Source organism: Nycticebus coucang, chromosome 21, assembly GCF_027406575.1.
Source record: "Nycticebus coucang isolate mNycCou1 chromosome 21, mNycCou1.pri, whole genome shotgun sequence".
Lineage (NCBI taxonomy): Eukaryota > Metazoa > Chordata > Mammalia > Primates > Lorisidae > Nycticebus > Nycticebus coucang.
Window position 1 is genome coordinate 44,901,547 of NC_069800.1, and position 17,301 is coordinate 44,918,847.

Here is a 17,301-nt window from a genome sequence, read left to right on the forward strand (position 1 = left end):
TTCTATTGGACGGCACTGTTCTTGTAGGAGCTGAGTTGAAACACATTGATTTACCAATTCAGCATTTATTGGCATCTATTTAGGAGATACTTAGTCCCTGCTCTTGAACACTTCAGATAGGATGGGAAGGAGGCAAATATACCAACATGGAGGTAGAATTCACTGTGATAAATGTTTGAGTGAGTCCATATTCCAGGACTCTGGGGGCCTGAGAAGAAATCAGGGAAGGCTTCAGAGAAGAGGTGACTTTGGTGGTAAGTATGGTAGGATGAGTAGGAGTTTGCTAAACAGGTAAGCAAGAGAAAGGATACCCAGGGAGCTATGCATGCAAAAGCTAAGAAGTAGACAGCTGTGCAGGATGTTGGGGGGTACAAAATTTCCTTGTGGTCCAGATTGTTGGTGGAGGGAGCTTGAGATAGAGCTGGACTGTGAAGACTTGAATATAAAGTTTAAACCCGGGGGAAGGGCTGAGGCTAAGGAAAGGCTCTTAGGCAGGAGATGGTTGGTTCCCCTCCAGAGCTTGTAAAGGACCAGACCAGACTTCATTTGAATGTGCAAAATAAACTCTTTTATTTCAGTGCTTGCTCCTTGCGGTTCAGAAATGCATCTACAATCTACTTGGAACCCAAAAGCTTTTATAAAACCATAGAGAAATAGAGCTGAATTTATATAGAAAATACATGTGTTGGCTCATTTTGTGACTTTTCCCCGTGCAAAGCAGAAAAAGAATTCTAAGTGCATCAGCATGATTTCCCCCAAGTCCCTCTTTGGCATTTTGGGGCCCCCGGAGGCTGTGACTTCACCCCAGTAGAGAATCCTCCCCTTCCAGCCTGAGGGAGGATCAGTCATGTGGAAAGAGCAGGGGATAAAATCGGAGGTGACAACTCTCCAAGCTTACTCAGGACAAGGGCTGTGGTTTTGGGTGCCCTGGCCCTATAAGGAGGGGGTGACTGAGATGCGACCTTGTTGGTCAGTGACTGGCACGGGCAGCTAAGGCTCTTGTGAAGCCTAGGCATGGTGATGGGCAGGATCATGGGTGGGAAAGAGGTATTCAGGGCTCTTATGTCCTGGAATGGGGATCCGGAGGGAGGGACCCAGGCACAGGTGGGGGACCAGGACAGAACTGGGGTCTGGATGGTGGTCCCAGTCATGATTGAAGTCTCAGAAACATTTGAGCTGGGGCCCAAAGCTGTACGGAGCAGAGAGTGGCCTCGTGGTTGTTTACATGGCTGGACCACAGAGCAGGACAGAAGTGCAGAGCTGAGCGGACCCTGGAGATAAGCTGGGTCAATCACTCCTCTGACCAGTGAGGAAACTGAGGCCCAGAGTGGGGAACACAGTAGTTGGCCAGACCTGGGGCTTAAACCCGGAGGCCCTCCTCACCTCAACTGGGGCCTTTTTGGTCAGGTCCCAAATGGCCTCTCTGACATTGTCAGGTCAGGCTGAGACCTGACGAAGCACTGGACTCAGAGTCAGAGGCTTGGGCTGTGCTCCTGGGCCTGACAAATAACCACGAGCCTACTTGTGTGGGTGGGGAACCATTGGGCTGGGGTGTCCCCACCTGCTCCGGCTCTCCCAAGGGCCCTTGGGGCCCGGGGACAATCAGGGGAAGGGGCCTCGGGCATACTGGCCCTTTTTTGCCTGCTCCAAGGGACTATGGAGAGGATTAAATGGCATGGAGAGAGGTCAGTGGCTTTCCAAACAGCATCTGGGCTAGAGAAGGAGCTGTGCATCCCTCCTCTCACCCCAGCCCCAGTCAGCCAAGGTCAGGCTCCCACTGTGGTGGCCCAGAACATTCTTCACAGCTAGGGGTGGGTAGGTGGGGAACCAGGCTCGTGGGCCAAGATGGTCCAGAAGTACATTCCATGCCAAACAGCCACCACAAGGCAGCCCACCTGCCCTGGGATCTGGGGCCCAAGAAGGGTCAAATTTTGCTCATTAGCTTGGGATAAAGGGTGGGTCAAGGTGGGGGCTCACAGCAGGCTGAGGTGGGGCTGGGCGCAGGGTCCCTTATGGGTGCCCAACAATGACGTTCCGGTAACCCTTCACGGCCCTCAGCTTGTCGCTCTCGAAGTTCACCACCAGTTTGTGGAGGCCCACCTGGCTCGGCAGCAGGTCCACTCTGGTCTTGGCTTCTTCTCCTGGTCCCACGGAGTTTGGGCTGTAGCAAGAAACAGAGGGTGAGACTGGGGACTGGCTGGGATGAGACATGACTACTGAGGCCTAATGAGGGCCCAGCACAGAGCCTCCATGAATTTACAGCTAAGGCCGCCAGTAACCAAGTGGGCCCCACTCACAGTCCTCTGTGGGGCCTGGACAGCCTGCCCTCCTGGAGTGTAGTGTGTGTGTGTGTGTGTGTGTGTGTGTGTGTGTGTGTGTGTGTGTGTGTGTGAGAGAGAGAGAGAGAGAGAGAGAGAGAGAGAAAGAGAGAGAGAGAGGTATGTGCATGCCTGTGTGTGTGGAATTAGACGGTGCATGCAGGGGTTAAGAGTGGGTAACAGGCTGAGCGCAGTGGCTCATGCCGATAGTCCCTACACTCTGAGAATTGCTTGAGGGCAGGAGTTTGAGACCATCCTTGAGCAACATAGCAAGATCTCGTCTCTACAAAAAGTGGAAAAAACTAGCCAGGTATTGTGTCAGGCACCTGTAGTCTCAGCTGTTTGGGAAGCCGAGGTGAGAGGGTTGCTTGATCCCAGAAGTTCACGGCTACAGCGAGCTGATTGTGCCACTGCACTCCAGCTGGGTTGACAGAGTGAGACAGCTATCTCTCTCTTTTTTTTTTTTTTTTGAGACAGAGCCTCAAGCTGTCACCCTGGATAGAGTGCAGTGACATCACAGCTCACAGCAACCTCCAACTCCTGGGTTTAGGTGATTCTCCTGCCTCAGCCTCCCAAGTAGCTGGCACTACAGGCGCCCACCACAATGCCCGGCTATTTTTTTTTTTTTGGTTGTAGTTGTCACTGTTGTTTGGCAGGCCGGGGCTGGATTCAAACCTGCCAGCTCTGGTGTATGTGGCTGGTGCATTAGCTGCTTGAGCTACAGGCACCGAGCCGAGACAGCTCTCTCTTAAAAAATAAACAAGAGTAAGTATGTGAACATGCATACATACGTGATTGTTGCTCTTTACTGTATATAAGTTACATTGCAAGTAAAAAGGGAAAAAATGAGTGTGTTTGTGTGCACATGTATGTACGTGTGTAGGTATGCCTCTCCGAGGGGATGTGTGTGTTGTGCCTTTGGAATGTGAATATGTATTTCTGTGTGAGGACTCGAGTGTCCAGAGGCCGTGTGGTGAGTACACATGTCACTGCTCAGGTCTGTGAAGAGGTGTGCATGGGGTGTAGCTGATGTGTGTGGGTGCTGAGAAAGGATGCGGGGAGGACTCTGGCCTCGGGGTGCCTGGGAGTGGGCCTCAGGTGTGGGTGTGGTGGGGAGATGGAGGGGATTACAGCCCAGGATTTGGCGCCTGAGAGCAGCCCTTTTCCCCCTACCCTGGCATATTCCCTCTTCTCCCAAGCCCCACGGCCAGAGAGACCAGCACTTACAGCTCCACAGTCTTCTGCTCCTTGGCCAGTCCAGCCCCTTCCACGGTGAAGGAGCAGCCCGTCAGGGGCACATTGAGTGGGTTCCGCAGGGACACCTCAGCCACCAGCTTGCGGTTCTGCTTGGGCTCTCCCAGAATCTGGAAGGACATGGGGCAGTTGTCAGGGGCAGGCGGGATCCAGGCCTCTCATCCCTGTATTTGACCAATGTTTGCTGAACAAAGCCATGCTCAGCTCTACATGATCAAGCCCCTCTCTGTGCCTCAGTTTCTCCATCTGGTCGTGGTAATACCTGCCCAGGTGTCCTTCCTGGTGCTGCATTGTGACCATGTGACCAAAGGATGTACAAAGCGCCTCCCTTGTTCCAGGTCTGGAGTAGAAATACCATAGGCTTTGAGGCCAGGCTGATTTAGGCCCTTTCATTACTGTGTGACCGGGGGAAGTTACCAGCCTCTCTGTGCCTTGGTTTCTTCTTGGGAGAGAAATGAGTGCCTGAGGGTTCTCATGAGGATTAGTTGAGCCCATGTGTACAGACTCCTAGCAGAATGCCTGGCACACAGTGCCCACGACCTCTCCCACTACTGTTCACTGTTTATCTGTTGTACTTGGGGCTCCTGAGGCTGTGGACCAAATGAACCATTCTAACAGTGATGATGAAGAAAGGGAGCTTTGATGGAGCCTTTATAATGTGCTGGGTAAGGTTCTATGTGTTTCCTGTGGGTACACTTTTAATTCTTACAACACCCATAGGTGCTAGTGTTAACCCCATGTTATAGAGAAATAAACTGAGGCACAGAGGAATGAAGTAATAACAAGCCCAGGGCCACCTTGGTGCAAACTCAGGCAGGCAGACTCCAGTCTGTGCCCTTCCGTCCCCTGCCCCTTCTTGGTCCACTAGCACCAAGTGCTAAGGGACCCAGCCTTAGCAGCTCACTATTTCAAAGATCCATGATTCTAAGACCCCTAAATTCCGTGATCCTATCACTCTGGGATTCTAGAATTCATTAACAGAGCACTGCAAGTCTCAAATCCTTTTGGCTTCCTGATTTATTTCTTCGATGAGGATCTGAGGACCCCTGTAGCACCTACTGTCTTGTTGCAGGGACACAGCTGTATGTGTGGGTGGGGGCTGCCTTCTCCCCAGTGCTGGGCTGTCCTGTGACCCTGCCCCACACCTTGCTCAGCCCACCCCTTACCCGGATCTTGATTTCTGGATTCTCCAGGTAGAGGTCCCTCTCGGCCAGCAGGTAGTTGTTGGTAGCCGGCTCGACAAGGAGGGCCCGCACCTTGATGAGGTTCGAGTCCGTCAGGTAGTCAGAGTACTTCTCATAGAGGATGCGGAGAGGGATGCTCTTCTCTGCAGACGGAAGAGAGGGAGGGCGCTTGTGATGGCTGAATCATGGCTCATACAGAATGGGAAGGGATGTGCTTGAGGTCACACAGCAGCGAAACGGCGGGACAGATGTCCCTGGTTCCAGAATTCTGGTCAGGACCTGGAGACAGGAGGCAGTGTAGCCGGCAGGAGAACTGCTCGGCTGCTTCTGCACCTCTGCCCCTTGTGACCCTGGCAGAGCCACTCCACATGGCAGGCCCTCTGTGTGTGTATCTGTGTAGCAAAGGTGCTCATAAGGCTGCGGGAAGACTTGCTGCAGGGGTCAGGGAGGCGTCTGACACACTCAGCGCCTGGCGCACCACCCGTGGCCACCACACCTGGGGGAGGATTGGAGCCACCAACTGCTGCTTTGCACACTGTTCTACTTCACCTTCGCCACAACCCTAAAAGGCTTGTACTTTGATTCATCGCCCAACTTACAGATGAGAAAGCTGAGGCTCGGGTCAGTGAAAGAACATTGCCCCAGGTCATAGAGATGGTATAGCTATGTAGGCATGTGAACTGTCTGTCGGCTCAGGTCTAGAGTCCATCCGTGTGATCTGCACTGGCTGAAGAGCGCATCTCAGGGACATAAGCTCATAACTCTTCATGGGGCTGGCCGTGCTGTACCCAATGCTCAAATAAACACCTCTATCAGTAAGCACCCGGCTCTGGAGACCTAGCCTCGGGCCCCTGGCCCTGTTTAGTCCTTGGCTGGCTGCGTAAGCCTGAAAAGAAGACCTGCCCTCTGTTTCCCTGCTGTCCCCTCTCTGCTCTCTAGGTCCACTGGCACCCTGGGCAGAGCTAAGACAAGAGATCATTGCCAAGCAAAAGCCACACAGTGATAGGGGTGAGGAGGAACCCGGGAGGGCCAAACCTGCCACGGCAGAGAAGTGAAGTGGGGTTTTTAGCCCTGTGTTTCTGACAAGAATACTGAGGCCTGAAGTTATTGGGGGTCTTTTATGGGGAGCAGAAGCAGTAAATAGAAAAGGGGCTTGTGCAGGGCCCTGCTGTCATTTTCTCCCTGTGAGAGTCCAGGTTCAGGCTCCGACCGTGCGCCCCTGGAGTCCTCTTTGGAAACGCTGCACTGGCCCACTCGGCCTTTCATTCCCCAGCAGATCTGCTCCAACCTCTAATTAGATGATGTGATCTAGGGAAAAAAAACTCAACTTCTGTGCCAAAAAGGACAAAAGGGAGTGAAAATTACCAGGTCAGGACCTGGAGGTGCAGAGTGGAAATTCCAACCAGCTCCCCAGGAAAGAAGGAAAACACTGTCCCGCAGGAGCCTGGAGTACGTGGCTCCCACTGTTGACTTTTCCAGGAGATGGAGGCCAGGGCAGGGCCGGACCTTTGATGGCCACTGCTCACAGGCCAGTGACCATGGCCTTGGCCTTGGGCCAGGTGCTGGCTGGGAAGAAGCAGCATGTGCAGTCAGTCTCAGTCATTCCCTGGACAATTTGACCTGTTCTTGAGAAAGTGTCTTAGGGATGGTCGACAAGGCCACATTGGCTACACTCCCAGTGACCCACCTGGAGGATGAGGGAGGAGAGAGAACAAAAGGGTGGAGGCAGGAAGGGGAAAAGAGAGAAATGGCAAGACCAGCGGCAGGGGTGGGGACACCTGGCTTCTGCTTAGCTGTCCTGGGCCTGGCTTCCTGTCCACTAGTACATGGAAATCCCCCAGATCTTATCACCAGAGAATAACAAGCAGCTCAGCCAAAGTTGGGGGAGTGAGAGAACCAACCTCAGCCTGGGCTTGGCTTTGGAGGCCCCAACAGGGCATCTCGGATTATCTCCACCTTCCAGCCAGTGGGCAACGTCAAGGCCGCTGTCCTCTCCACCTGCACCCTGAAGGCTACACCCTGTGTGATCTGTAGCACAAGGGACCCCTCTGTGGGGAGCACACCTCCAGGATGACGAGAAAAGCCAGCAGGCTTGGCTGAAGCCACTGCAGGACAATGCTCCAAGTACCCTGATGGTGTCTGGGAGGCAAACGCTAACTCCACAGAGGCCTGCAAGGAAGTGATCTTGGCATATCTGGCCCAGACGGGGAGTTCACCTCATACCACACATTCCAGGAGAGGCACTTCCTCCTCTTGGAGTGGTTCTGAGCGTGAGGAGAGCTGGCGCGTGTGCATTCAAATAAAGGGGCTGAGAGGGCCCTTGAAAGACGTACCTGCCTTTATACAAATGGGGAGTTTGCAGCCTGGAGAAGTGAAATACCCAGAAGCCCACAGCCAGTCAACAGATTGTAGGAACCAGAACTGGGGTGTCCTGACCACCCACATACCTGTAGGGACGGGCCCCTGCCCATGACTCCAGGAACCTGGCTGGAAGGCAAGAGTTGGGTCCTTTCCACCCATCAAGGTGGCAGGGACTAGTAACCACAAGCCCAGGGCAGACACCATTGCCTAAGAGGTGTTCTGGAAAAGTTCATGGCGCTTCTCAGCCCCCTGATGCCTCTTTGTACTTCTGCTCTGCAAGGAGTGAGGGCCCCACCACGTCTCTATGCCATTTTGCTTTGCTGAGGACACATCTCCCTCAGTTCTCACAGCTGCATGTGTCACCACCCCACTTAGTACCTGAGCATAATCTGAGGCTCAGAGGGTATGCCCACAGCCATTCATTTAAAAGGGGGCAAAAAAAAGACTCAAAGCCAGGTCTGGCTGGCTTCAGACATGTCTTCTAGCAGCAAAAGTACTGGGACTTGCCCTGGTGCCAAGAGGCTCTGCCCTCAAGGGCCAAGGCCCTGCTGTGGGCTCTGCCTGGGCTTTGATGGTGCCTTTGCCCTGGGGATCACTGCAGGAGTGTCCCGGGTGAGCCTGAGATGGGAGTGGTAACCGTCAGTGCCTCAAATGCCCAGCCTGCCCATACAGACCCAGGGAATAGAGGAGAGAAACTACCACTGGTTTGACAACTGGAGAGGAGAAAAGGTGAGGGTGACAGACCCCCATAAACCCAGAAAGCTCCCACCCTGGGGGTCTGCCCCTCACCTCTAGGTATTGACCACACTGGCCCCTGGGTACTGAGGGCCTACTGTGTGCACAGCCTCTCACTCCCAGGCAGTCTTACACTGTCAGATCACAACACCCACATGCCTGAAGGGAACACTTGACCCAGGTGAGACAGCAACACTGCCCAAGGATGTCCCACTCGATCTCACTGCCACTCTGGATGGCCAGTGTCTCGCCCTACCAGCTCCAGGACCCTCTGTCCCCCTCATGCCTGCAGGGCGCCAAGCTCTGTGCTGCCTCACATGTGACCTCTGAGCTCAGAGGCCACACCCAGGGCCTTAGGTACATTTCTAAGAAGATAACCAGGGACAGTACAGAGCCAGGCAGCAAAAGGGACTGGAGGGACAATGAGCGTGCAGGTGTTAAACGAATAAAGCTCCGCCCAGGGTTGGGGTAACACAGCACCTGCTACTTCCCAGGGAAGGGGATCTGCAGAGCAGGGGCCAGGCCCTCACTGGCTCAACGGCACAGATTGGGGGAGGAGGGGGAGGATCCCTCCCCACGCCTGTCTCAAGGCCTAGACTTTCTTCTCTGCTGTTGCCATCTGAGCTGCCCTGTCCAGTACAGCAGTTTCTGGCCAAAGGCAGCTACTTAACTTTAGGAAGTGTCTATGAGGTCAAATGACAAGTGCCAAGAGCTCAGGGCACCAGCAAGTGTGGTGCCAACAAACGCTCCAGGAACACAAGGCCTTACCAGAGAAGGACTCCACTGAAAGACTGATCAGGTTCTTGGTGCCACACTCAGGCCCCAGGACCCCGTTGTAGCTGACAGTGAGGGCACAGAGCAGGAGGCGGCAGACCATATCCTCAGCAGTGTTGTTGGAGATGTGGGCAAACACGTCAAAGTCACTGCCCATGTTCATGCTGTGGCCCACGCGGATCCGCATGGCCATCCCTGTCTCCTTCTTCTTGGAGAGTTTGTTTATGTGGTTGGCTCTTGTGAAGACGTCTCTCTCCTCTGAGGACCCTGTAGTGAAGAAAGCCTCAATCACAACTGGAATGGGGGTCATTGGGAAGGGGGCTGGGACAGGGAAAGCTGGCTTCTCAGAGTCCAGGTGACTCAGAGCAGTGCTGAAGGAGCCCCTCTCTACAGTTCTCTGTCTGGAGGAGGAAACAGCATTTTATTTTTCACACATGAACTCCTCTACATCCCTCAAGACCCAGTCCCAAATGACTCCTCCAGGAAGCCTTCTCAGATCACTTCTTCCCCGGGATGTTTTCTACTTATGTTCTTACTTCCTTACTTACTTTTTGCTGCTTAAAGGCTAAGACAGTTGTTTATTTTACTTTATGCCATACCCTTGCGTATCACAATACTGGGTACATACTAGGACTACACAACTCGGACTTTCTCACCTCCAGGCATCTGCATAGGGACTTCTTCAACCTGAAATCCTTTCTCTCTCCTTCTCCGCCTGCTCCTTTCTTTGTATTCCATTTACCTCTCTCCTATGCTCCTTTTATTTTTACCCCAGTGTTGTTAGATGAATATCTACTTCTAACAAACCATTAACTCTAGACCTTTCAAAAGCCAGGGAGAACATTGTGGTATAGAATAGCCCACCCTCAGTTAGCCCTGTGAGGTCAGCGGGAGTCAGACCAGGGCACGGGCTATGACTTCTTAGTTCCCTCTCTGAGTTCTGCTGTGCCTGGCACACAGTAGATGCTTAGAAAATACCTATTGCATTGAATCGACTACTGGATATGCTCAAATCCATTTTTTATTATAAAAATAAACCAAATCATTTCCCCCCTATTGATTTAATATTACTAGCAGAAAGAGGCCTCATCCTTATGTCTGACCGACCCATTACATTAGATTTCTCTTGGCTCATCTCTCTCTCTCTCTGTCTCTCTCTCTGTCACCTGGCTGGAGTGCAGTGGCATGATCACAGCTCCCTGAACCTGGGCTCAGGTGATCCTCCTGCCTCTTTCTCCCAAGTATCTAGAACGACAGGTGCACGCCATCATGGCCAGCTAATTGTTTTATTTTTTATTTTTAGAGATGGCATCTTGCTATTGCCCAGGCTAGTCTTGAATGCCTGGCCTCCTACCTCAGCCTCCCAGAGTGCTGGGATTACAGGCATGAGCCACCATGCCCACCAGTTGAACATTTTCTCTTTTTTTTTTTTGAGACAGAATCTCCCTCTGTCACCCTGAGTAGAGTGCCCTGGCATCATAGTTCATAGCAACCTCAAACCCTTGGGCTTGAGCAATCCTCTTGCCCCAGCCTCCCAAGTCACTGGGACTGCAGGCACCAGCCACAACACCCAACTAATTTTTCTATTTTTAGTAGAGATGGGGTCTCATTCTTGCTCAGGCTGGTCTTAAACTCCTGAGCTCAGGCAATCCACCCTTCTTAGCCTCCCAGAGTGCTAGGATTACAGGTGTGAGCCGCTGCACCCAGTGTGACATTTCTCTTTAATTCAACCCTTCCTCCACCATCTTCCTGCCTACTTCCCCAGATTTATGTGAAATACGACAACAAAAAACACTGCAAAGTTCTAGAAAACTCTCCTCCATGGACTCTCTGGACTTTTGAGCCCCCCTAGGACAAACACATTGCAATAAAAAAGGGTGGAACTGCCCGTCTGTACTTGTATTCCTGCTGCTGATAAATACCCTTAATAAACAACACAAAAGCACAGATATTAATTTTTCTGTTAAGGTGCCTGCCTCTCCTATATCATAACTATCCCCTATAGTTTTATTAGGAGTCAACCCAACTAAAAAAGAAAGGCTTAAAAACCAGATTGAATCCTTTTATGGAATATAAAATTCTTTTCCTAAATGAATACTCCTCTACCACTGTAATTGTTTCTAAGCGTAACATACAGGTAGGTCATTGTTGTATGCAGGCTGCCACATGTAACACACACACACACACATTCTCAGAGCCTGCTGGGTTGCTAACACGGGATGCTTACCTGCAAGGCCATGTTAAGAGCTCTGAGAGACAGGGCACCTACCCTCTGGGTATTTGTATTGGTGGGTGATGTCCTCCCGATCATCACGGCCCACGCCCTTAGTACTGATATGCAATCCCACGACCAAGGAATTGTTGGTGGATTTGTGCATGGACCCATCTTTCTGCTGGATCCAGTCCATCACGTCAGCATTGACCTCAGCAAAGACAAAAGATGCGTCGTACTTGGCCTTCAGGTCACCCTCCTTGATGGCACGAACGGGAACTGGGCCACAGCAGTATGTCCCTGATTAGGGGGAGGAAGAGGAAGAGATGGGCCTGGACTGAGAGGGGACAACATCCTCCAGAACTCCCTGCAGTTCAACCCCATGTAGCAAAAATCTCAAGACCATGCAACCTTTTGACTCAGGGCCTCCATTTCTAAGAGAGCACCACAGATTGAAGGTTCAAAATAGGACTCTAAGTGCAGCTTTTAGGGTTCAAATCCCAGTTCAGCCTCTTATTATAATAGCTGGGTAGCTTCGGGCCAGTCATTCTCCAAGCTGCAATTTCATGCATGGATGATATTTGAACCTATCTAATAAGGACTCAGGAGTTATCAATGTAAAATTCTTAGTATAGACTAAATGCAAGTATTTGATAAATAGAAATGTATCTCAAAGCAGCCTCAGGAAACCATGGGGTGAAGCAACAGACAACATGTTAGGATGGAGAACATCTGTCCTGTTAGCAGATGTACCTGGCGTGGTGTTGGCTCCAGGGAGTGTGTGTCAGGTGACGGATGTTTATCTCAGTGTGGCTTATACCTGCCCTCCCCACTGTCCACAGATTTGAATGCTGACGGCTAGAGGTGGGGTAGATAGAGTCTAGCACGTCCATGTGACAGAACATGGTACCACCAAATTCAAATTCAAATCACAGAAAACCAGAAGTGCTAATGATATACGGAGAGGCAGATAGAGCCAGGAAAAAAGTCATATGCCACCAGAGTTCTCAAACTCAGGTCCACAGACCCCCAGGGTACTATCAGGAAGATTCAGGGGTCCATGACCTTGGACAAGAGAAAAAAATACCTTTCTTTTCACTACATTTTAATAGCACCTCCCTTGATTTTGAAAGCAGGCAACAAACCACGGTAGCCTTAGGGGCCTTTGACTTGTCACCCATAAGAACCACAGATGTGTTCCTATCACCTTACAGTTGTCACAGGGAGTAGGAAATGTAACTTAAGCTCCTCTCTAGCACGACATTACGGAGCTTACCCTACAACTAGATCTTGTTATATAGAAAAGCATGCATTATTACATCCTAAGTTTATGTTTTCAAACTTGTAGTAACTATATTTTAATTAACCTTTAGTGAACCTCTTTGTAACTTTGTGCGTTTATATTCTATGCATTTAAAAATATTCCGAGAAAGTGTCCATACGCCGTACCAAATTTGCCTTGCCATGCCCTCTCTCACATGTACAATATATGTACAAAACCACACACACACACAAATATACACACATTTGAAATTACTAGAAGCTATGTGTGAATGTTAATGATGCTTATTTTAGGGAGAGAGGACAAAGATGTTATTTTTTTCATTGTGCTTCTCTATATTTTTCATTTTCCACAATTACTTTTCAAATTACCAGAAAAAAGGGTATTATGAAATAGAAGTGAGGTCCCCCCACCCTGGCGTAGACCCGCCAGCGGTCTTGGGGTTAAGCTCCCAGCAATGCCACCCTCCAGCCATATTGCTAACCCTCCAGGCCTCAGTTTCCCCATCCGGGTGACGAATGTGCTTGCCCACCTTCGCTCTTCTCCTGGGGTGTTGGGTCCAGGGCCTGCCAGCCCCTGTAGTCTGGCTGCAGGTCGGGTCTGGTCATCCATGACTCCACCCAGCAGTGGAAGTTCCTAGTGGGGAAATGAGGCAGGACAGAGGTAACATTTTCACCACCTCCTTCCAGCAGGCAGACTGCCCAGGGCATGCCCCAGATGCACACTCCTCTTGTCCCAAACTGAGCACAGTACAGACCCCACCCGCCCTCAGGAGCCCATCTGAGCAGCACACTCCCTAGCCAGGTAGCTACTCATATATCTTGGAGCCCTGCATGGGCCCCGCCCTGGCTCAGGCCTCATCACCACGCACCTGGACCATACCCCAGTACCACCACCACCCCCAGACATCCTGGTCCAGTTATCAGCACAGCCCTCTCATGCTCTGAAGCCTTGAGTGACAACCCATTACCTTCAGAATCAAGCCCAGGCTCCCTGATCTGGCATCCCAGACTCCCAGGGACCTTGGCAGCATGAGTCTACCTGACGCTTCATGTATGTGGTTGTATGTGGCTGACTGTCCCTCCTCTGGCCTCTGCTCATGCTGTCCCTCCTCAAGCCTACCCAAATTCTGCTCAACTCCTAAGGCCCATTCCAATTCAAAGGCCCAAGGATCTTTCCCGGGTTTCCTCTCCATGGGGCCCTCCTCACTGAGCCCTGACCTCATCCTGGTGCAACTCACCAGATCATCTCGCTCTTGTCACTCTGGACATCCCCTGATTCATTGCGGAAGTACTCAATGAGAAGGTTGCTATTCTGGTCATGGGCTGAGTTATAGTTGGTCACTACACGGGTGGGGATGCCGAGGCACCGCAGCACTGTGAGAGGAGCGCAAAGAGAAGGTTGGGGGTGAGCTGAGGCCCTGATGCTCTGGCCTTTCACATACCCCTCTATACCCCAGGGAGCACTGTACCCACTGTCCAGGTGGTGAGGGTGTGGGCCAACCCCTCTTGCTTGGACAATAGTGCTTACCCCATACCCACTCTGACCTTCTTATATTGAAGTTGCCAGGAGACTCTAAAACCCAAATCTGATGTTAATAATCCTCTGATAAACCTTGATGTCAAGACCAGACCCCTGGCTGTGGCCCTTCACCCTACAGGGCATGGTGACTGGTCACCTCCTTGCTCACTCTGCTCCAGTCACACTGGCCTCCATGCTCCCGGCCCTGCCAGCCTCAGGGCACTGCCATATGCTGTCCCCTCTGCCAGGAAGGTCACACTGCCAGTTTCAGGACACTCCCATTTGCAGTCATAGCACAACTGGGGAGGTCAATCATCACCACTAATGTCCGAGCATGTGGGATTCTGCAGTCAGTCCCCCAGGGACAGCAAGGGCTCTGTCTTTCGTTATATCCTGAGCGCCCAACCCAGGTCTGGCATTGACTGTTTTGTCAAATGGGATGAAGAAGCAGGTGAAAGAGAGAAGGAAGGCGGGAAGGAGAGAGTTAATGAATGACCAAATCTCCGTAACACCGAGATTCAGAGTAAGCAGCAAACAGCAGAGCAGCAGGAGAGGGAAGCGGTCAGGAGACCCAGCTACTTCCACTGTGTGACCTGGGGCCATCCCACCTGTCCGGGCCTTGTTTCCATCTCTCTGTGTATTTGTAGCATAGCTGGGGATTCCTCATTGCTCCCAATATACGGGACTAGAAATATTATGTGCCCTATAAAAGGGTCACAACCATCTACAGGTCGGGGTCTTCAGCCCCGCTGGGAGCCCCTGCATTCACGCCAAGGCACTGCTTGCTGGGAAGGGCAGAGGGAGCAATGGCAGGTTAAAAAGAGTCAGGATATTAACTGGCTTTGACACGCTGAGCTCAGCTCTGCAAGTCAAAGATTACACAGGCAGGGGAGGGAGGGATGCGGGCACAGATCCTCCCCGAGGGGTGCCCTGGGCATCCTGCACCTAGGATTAGGGGTGCTTTTCCTTCCTCATTTAAAAAATGTGCCTTTTATGTATATTGTAAAACTAACAGATTCTCAGGACAGGGTAAATATCGAAAAGGTGAAGAGAAACAAACAGCCCTAATGAACATAACCTGTGAGATTTTTGTTTTAGTTTAGTTTTGATTGAAGCTGAGTTTCAGGAAGGGGAAAGGGGCAGGGATGTGACCTTTGCCCTGTGCCCACCATCAGCCAGGGCAAGAACTTCCTGGATGGCCCTGGATTCCCGCCAGGAGACGCGTGGGCACTGGGAGGAAGGGGAAGCAGCTGTGACCCTGTACCTCTTGTCTGGCTCCTGTGCCCTCGGGGTGTGTGCCTTCAGTGAAGGCTGGTGTCCCGACCGCAGGTCTTGACCCATCATGCAATGAGTCTCAGAATATATAGACCAGAGGCTTGGGGAGGCCTGTCCCTGCTGTCCAAGGAGCCAGGCAGCACACCTGCCCCAGGGGTGGCATCCCAGGAGGCCTCATCATCTAACCAAGGCGGCCCCAGCAGTGTGCACACCTGGTTCAGAGCCCAGCTGTGCTAACCAGCTGTGTGACCTTGGGAAAGCCACTTCCCCTCTCTGAGCATACATTTCCTCTTCAGTAAGAGAAGCTGATAATAGCAGCCTCTGGGCATGCTGTGATGATTCACAAAGGCCACGGGTGTGAGCAGATCTTGTCTGCCCAAGTGCCCACAGTGCGCGCTCAAGAGGTGCTCGGGAACAGCACAAGTGTCATGGTGCCCGTCACAACAAGTCACGTCAGTCAGTGTTGGCTGATTCATGGACATAGAGAAAATTCCCAGGGACTGGGGTGAGAATGCTGGAAACCTCTGAATGTAAGCCTGAGCTGAGCAGTGCATGCCAAGTGACACTTCCTAGTCCTAAGCGCTCCCTGTGAGTCAGGGCAGTCCCACAGTCATTTTACAGCTGAGGAAACTGAGGCTCAGAGACATACATTCTCCTGCCCAAGTCCACCCAGGGGCTGGAGGCAGAGCTAGGATTCAAACCCAGACGGTCAAGCTCCAGAGTCCATGTGCCAATTCCCCATTTGGCCCCTTGTAAAAGCTCCCACTCAAGGTGGTTAGATGGTCCTTTATTTAACCAGTTTTTCCCTGGCTTTGCCACACATGGCCTGGGAAGAGGCTGCAGGAACCAGGACATAGCCCTGGCTCATGGAGAGTACAGTTGAGGGCAAGATCTGCCGCTAAACCTTCAGGTAGCCACAGCCCAGGGTGACAAAGGCTTCTGCAAGTGAGCCTGGGGACCAAAGCCATGGATTGTGGATTTCTCTAGGAAAACCCATGGGATTCTCTGCAAAGACATATTTTAGGCCTCTGAGAGGGAAAGGTCCAGAATAGGAGAGTTTCCACAAGAAAAGAGAATTCAGAGATCACAAGGGAACAGACTGTCCCAGCCTAGCTGAGGTTGCAGGCCAGGCTGCCCTGACCCAGCCTGCTAGTGTGAGAAGAGGACAGGGGCTCTTCAGGGAACCCTCTCTAGGCCTTAGCACTGGTTTTGGAGTCAGAAGTCAGAAAAGCTGAGAAGCCCAGACTGGCCTTTTACATTTCCTGAGCCCATTTAGAATAATAGCAATGACAGTGATGAACAGCACCACTCTGTATTTACTATTTTGTACCTGAAATCATTTCAAGCACCTCACACATACAGGGTCATTTAATCCTCACAATCATCCCAGCACAAAGGTAGCACTGTCATGCCATGCCTGTTTCCCATACGATAGAACTACGGTTCAGAGGGGTTAAGTGTTTGACCCAAGGACACACAGCTGGTAAGAAGCAGAGCTAGGATGTGAACTTGGGCATTTTCTGATCTTAACTTTTTAAGATTTTTCTAAGACTTTCTTTTTGGTTTTAAATGGCTTTTTTATCTTTCCCCCTGTCCATTTTAGAATATGCTCTCTCTTTCTTGACATTGATGATATCGCAGTTATTGTCAGGGCCAGGTTATGCACTGAGCAGCTGTATGTCACACCCACCCATTGTTGTTCCCATTTTACAGATGAGGAAACTGAGGTTCAGAAAATGTCATCTGCTGAAGGTTACAGAGTAAGTGAGTGGGAGAGTGAGCATTTTTAACTCAGGTGTGCCTGCTCCATAGCTCACATGCTCAGTCCTGAACCTGTGCTGTCTCCCAAAAGATACCCCTCAATCCTAACAACCACCCTAGAGGCAGTAGTTGGTAAAGGGACCAGAGAGGGTGGCCACAGGCTCCAGGCCACATAGTACACTGATAGCGTTGGTGGCAGAGGCAAAACCAGACTGAGGTGTCCAGATTCCCACTCTGGCGCTCTCTGGGCTCCCTCCTGGACACACAGCTCATACCCCACTGTGCAGCTCACCTGTGCAGGCCACGGCAGCAAAGACCCAGCACTGGCCGTACTTGACAGGCTGGCAGCCATTGCTCTTCCAGCGCCGCAGGATGTCCACGCTGCCAATCCAGGACATGGGGCTGACGCCATCCTCGTATTTGTTGTCCCAGCGTCCTAGCAGCACGCCCTGGTCATCATTGCAGTTGACCTACAAGGAGCAGGACATCATGGGGACCGAGCCAGGAGAGGGTCACATCTGTGCCAGGAGAAGCCCAAGTACAGCAAGTGGTGAAGGCAGGGGAGGGAGTTGCCATGGAGCGAGCAGCAGCTGGAGGGGGCCCGGTGGGACAGACTGTGGTGTG

At 51.7% G+C, this 17,301-nt stretch overlaps 1 protein-coding gene across 1 annotated transcript in view; it reads right to left on the reverse strand.

Annotated features, from left to right (window-relative positions):
- Positions 1-545: 545 nt before the first annotated feature.
- Positions 546-17,301, reverse strand: part of TGM2 (transglutaminase 2) — a 32,442-nt gene continuing 15,686 nt past the window's right edge. Inside the window, exons 6-13 of the mRNA XM_053573975.1 lie at positions 16,970-17,147; positions 13,361-13,496; positions 12,653-12,756; positions 10,896-11,138; positions 8,621-8,893; positions 4,739-4,899; positions 3,546-3,682; positions 546-2,161 (exon numbers count right to left, since the gene is read on the reverse strand). Coding sequence (XP_053429950.1) covers positions 2,011-2,161; positions 3,546-3,682; positions 4,739-4,899; positions 8,621-8,893; positions 10,896-11,138; positions 12,653-12,756; positions 13,361-13,496; positions 16,970-17,147 — 1,383 coding nt within the window. The 3' untranslated portion in view covers positions 546-2,010. The remainder of the gene's footprint in view (positions 2,162-3,545; positions 3,683-4,738; positions 4,900-8,620; positions 8,894-10,895; positions 11,139-12,652; positions 12,757-13,360; positions 13,497-16,969; positions 17,148-17,301) is intronic.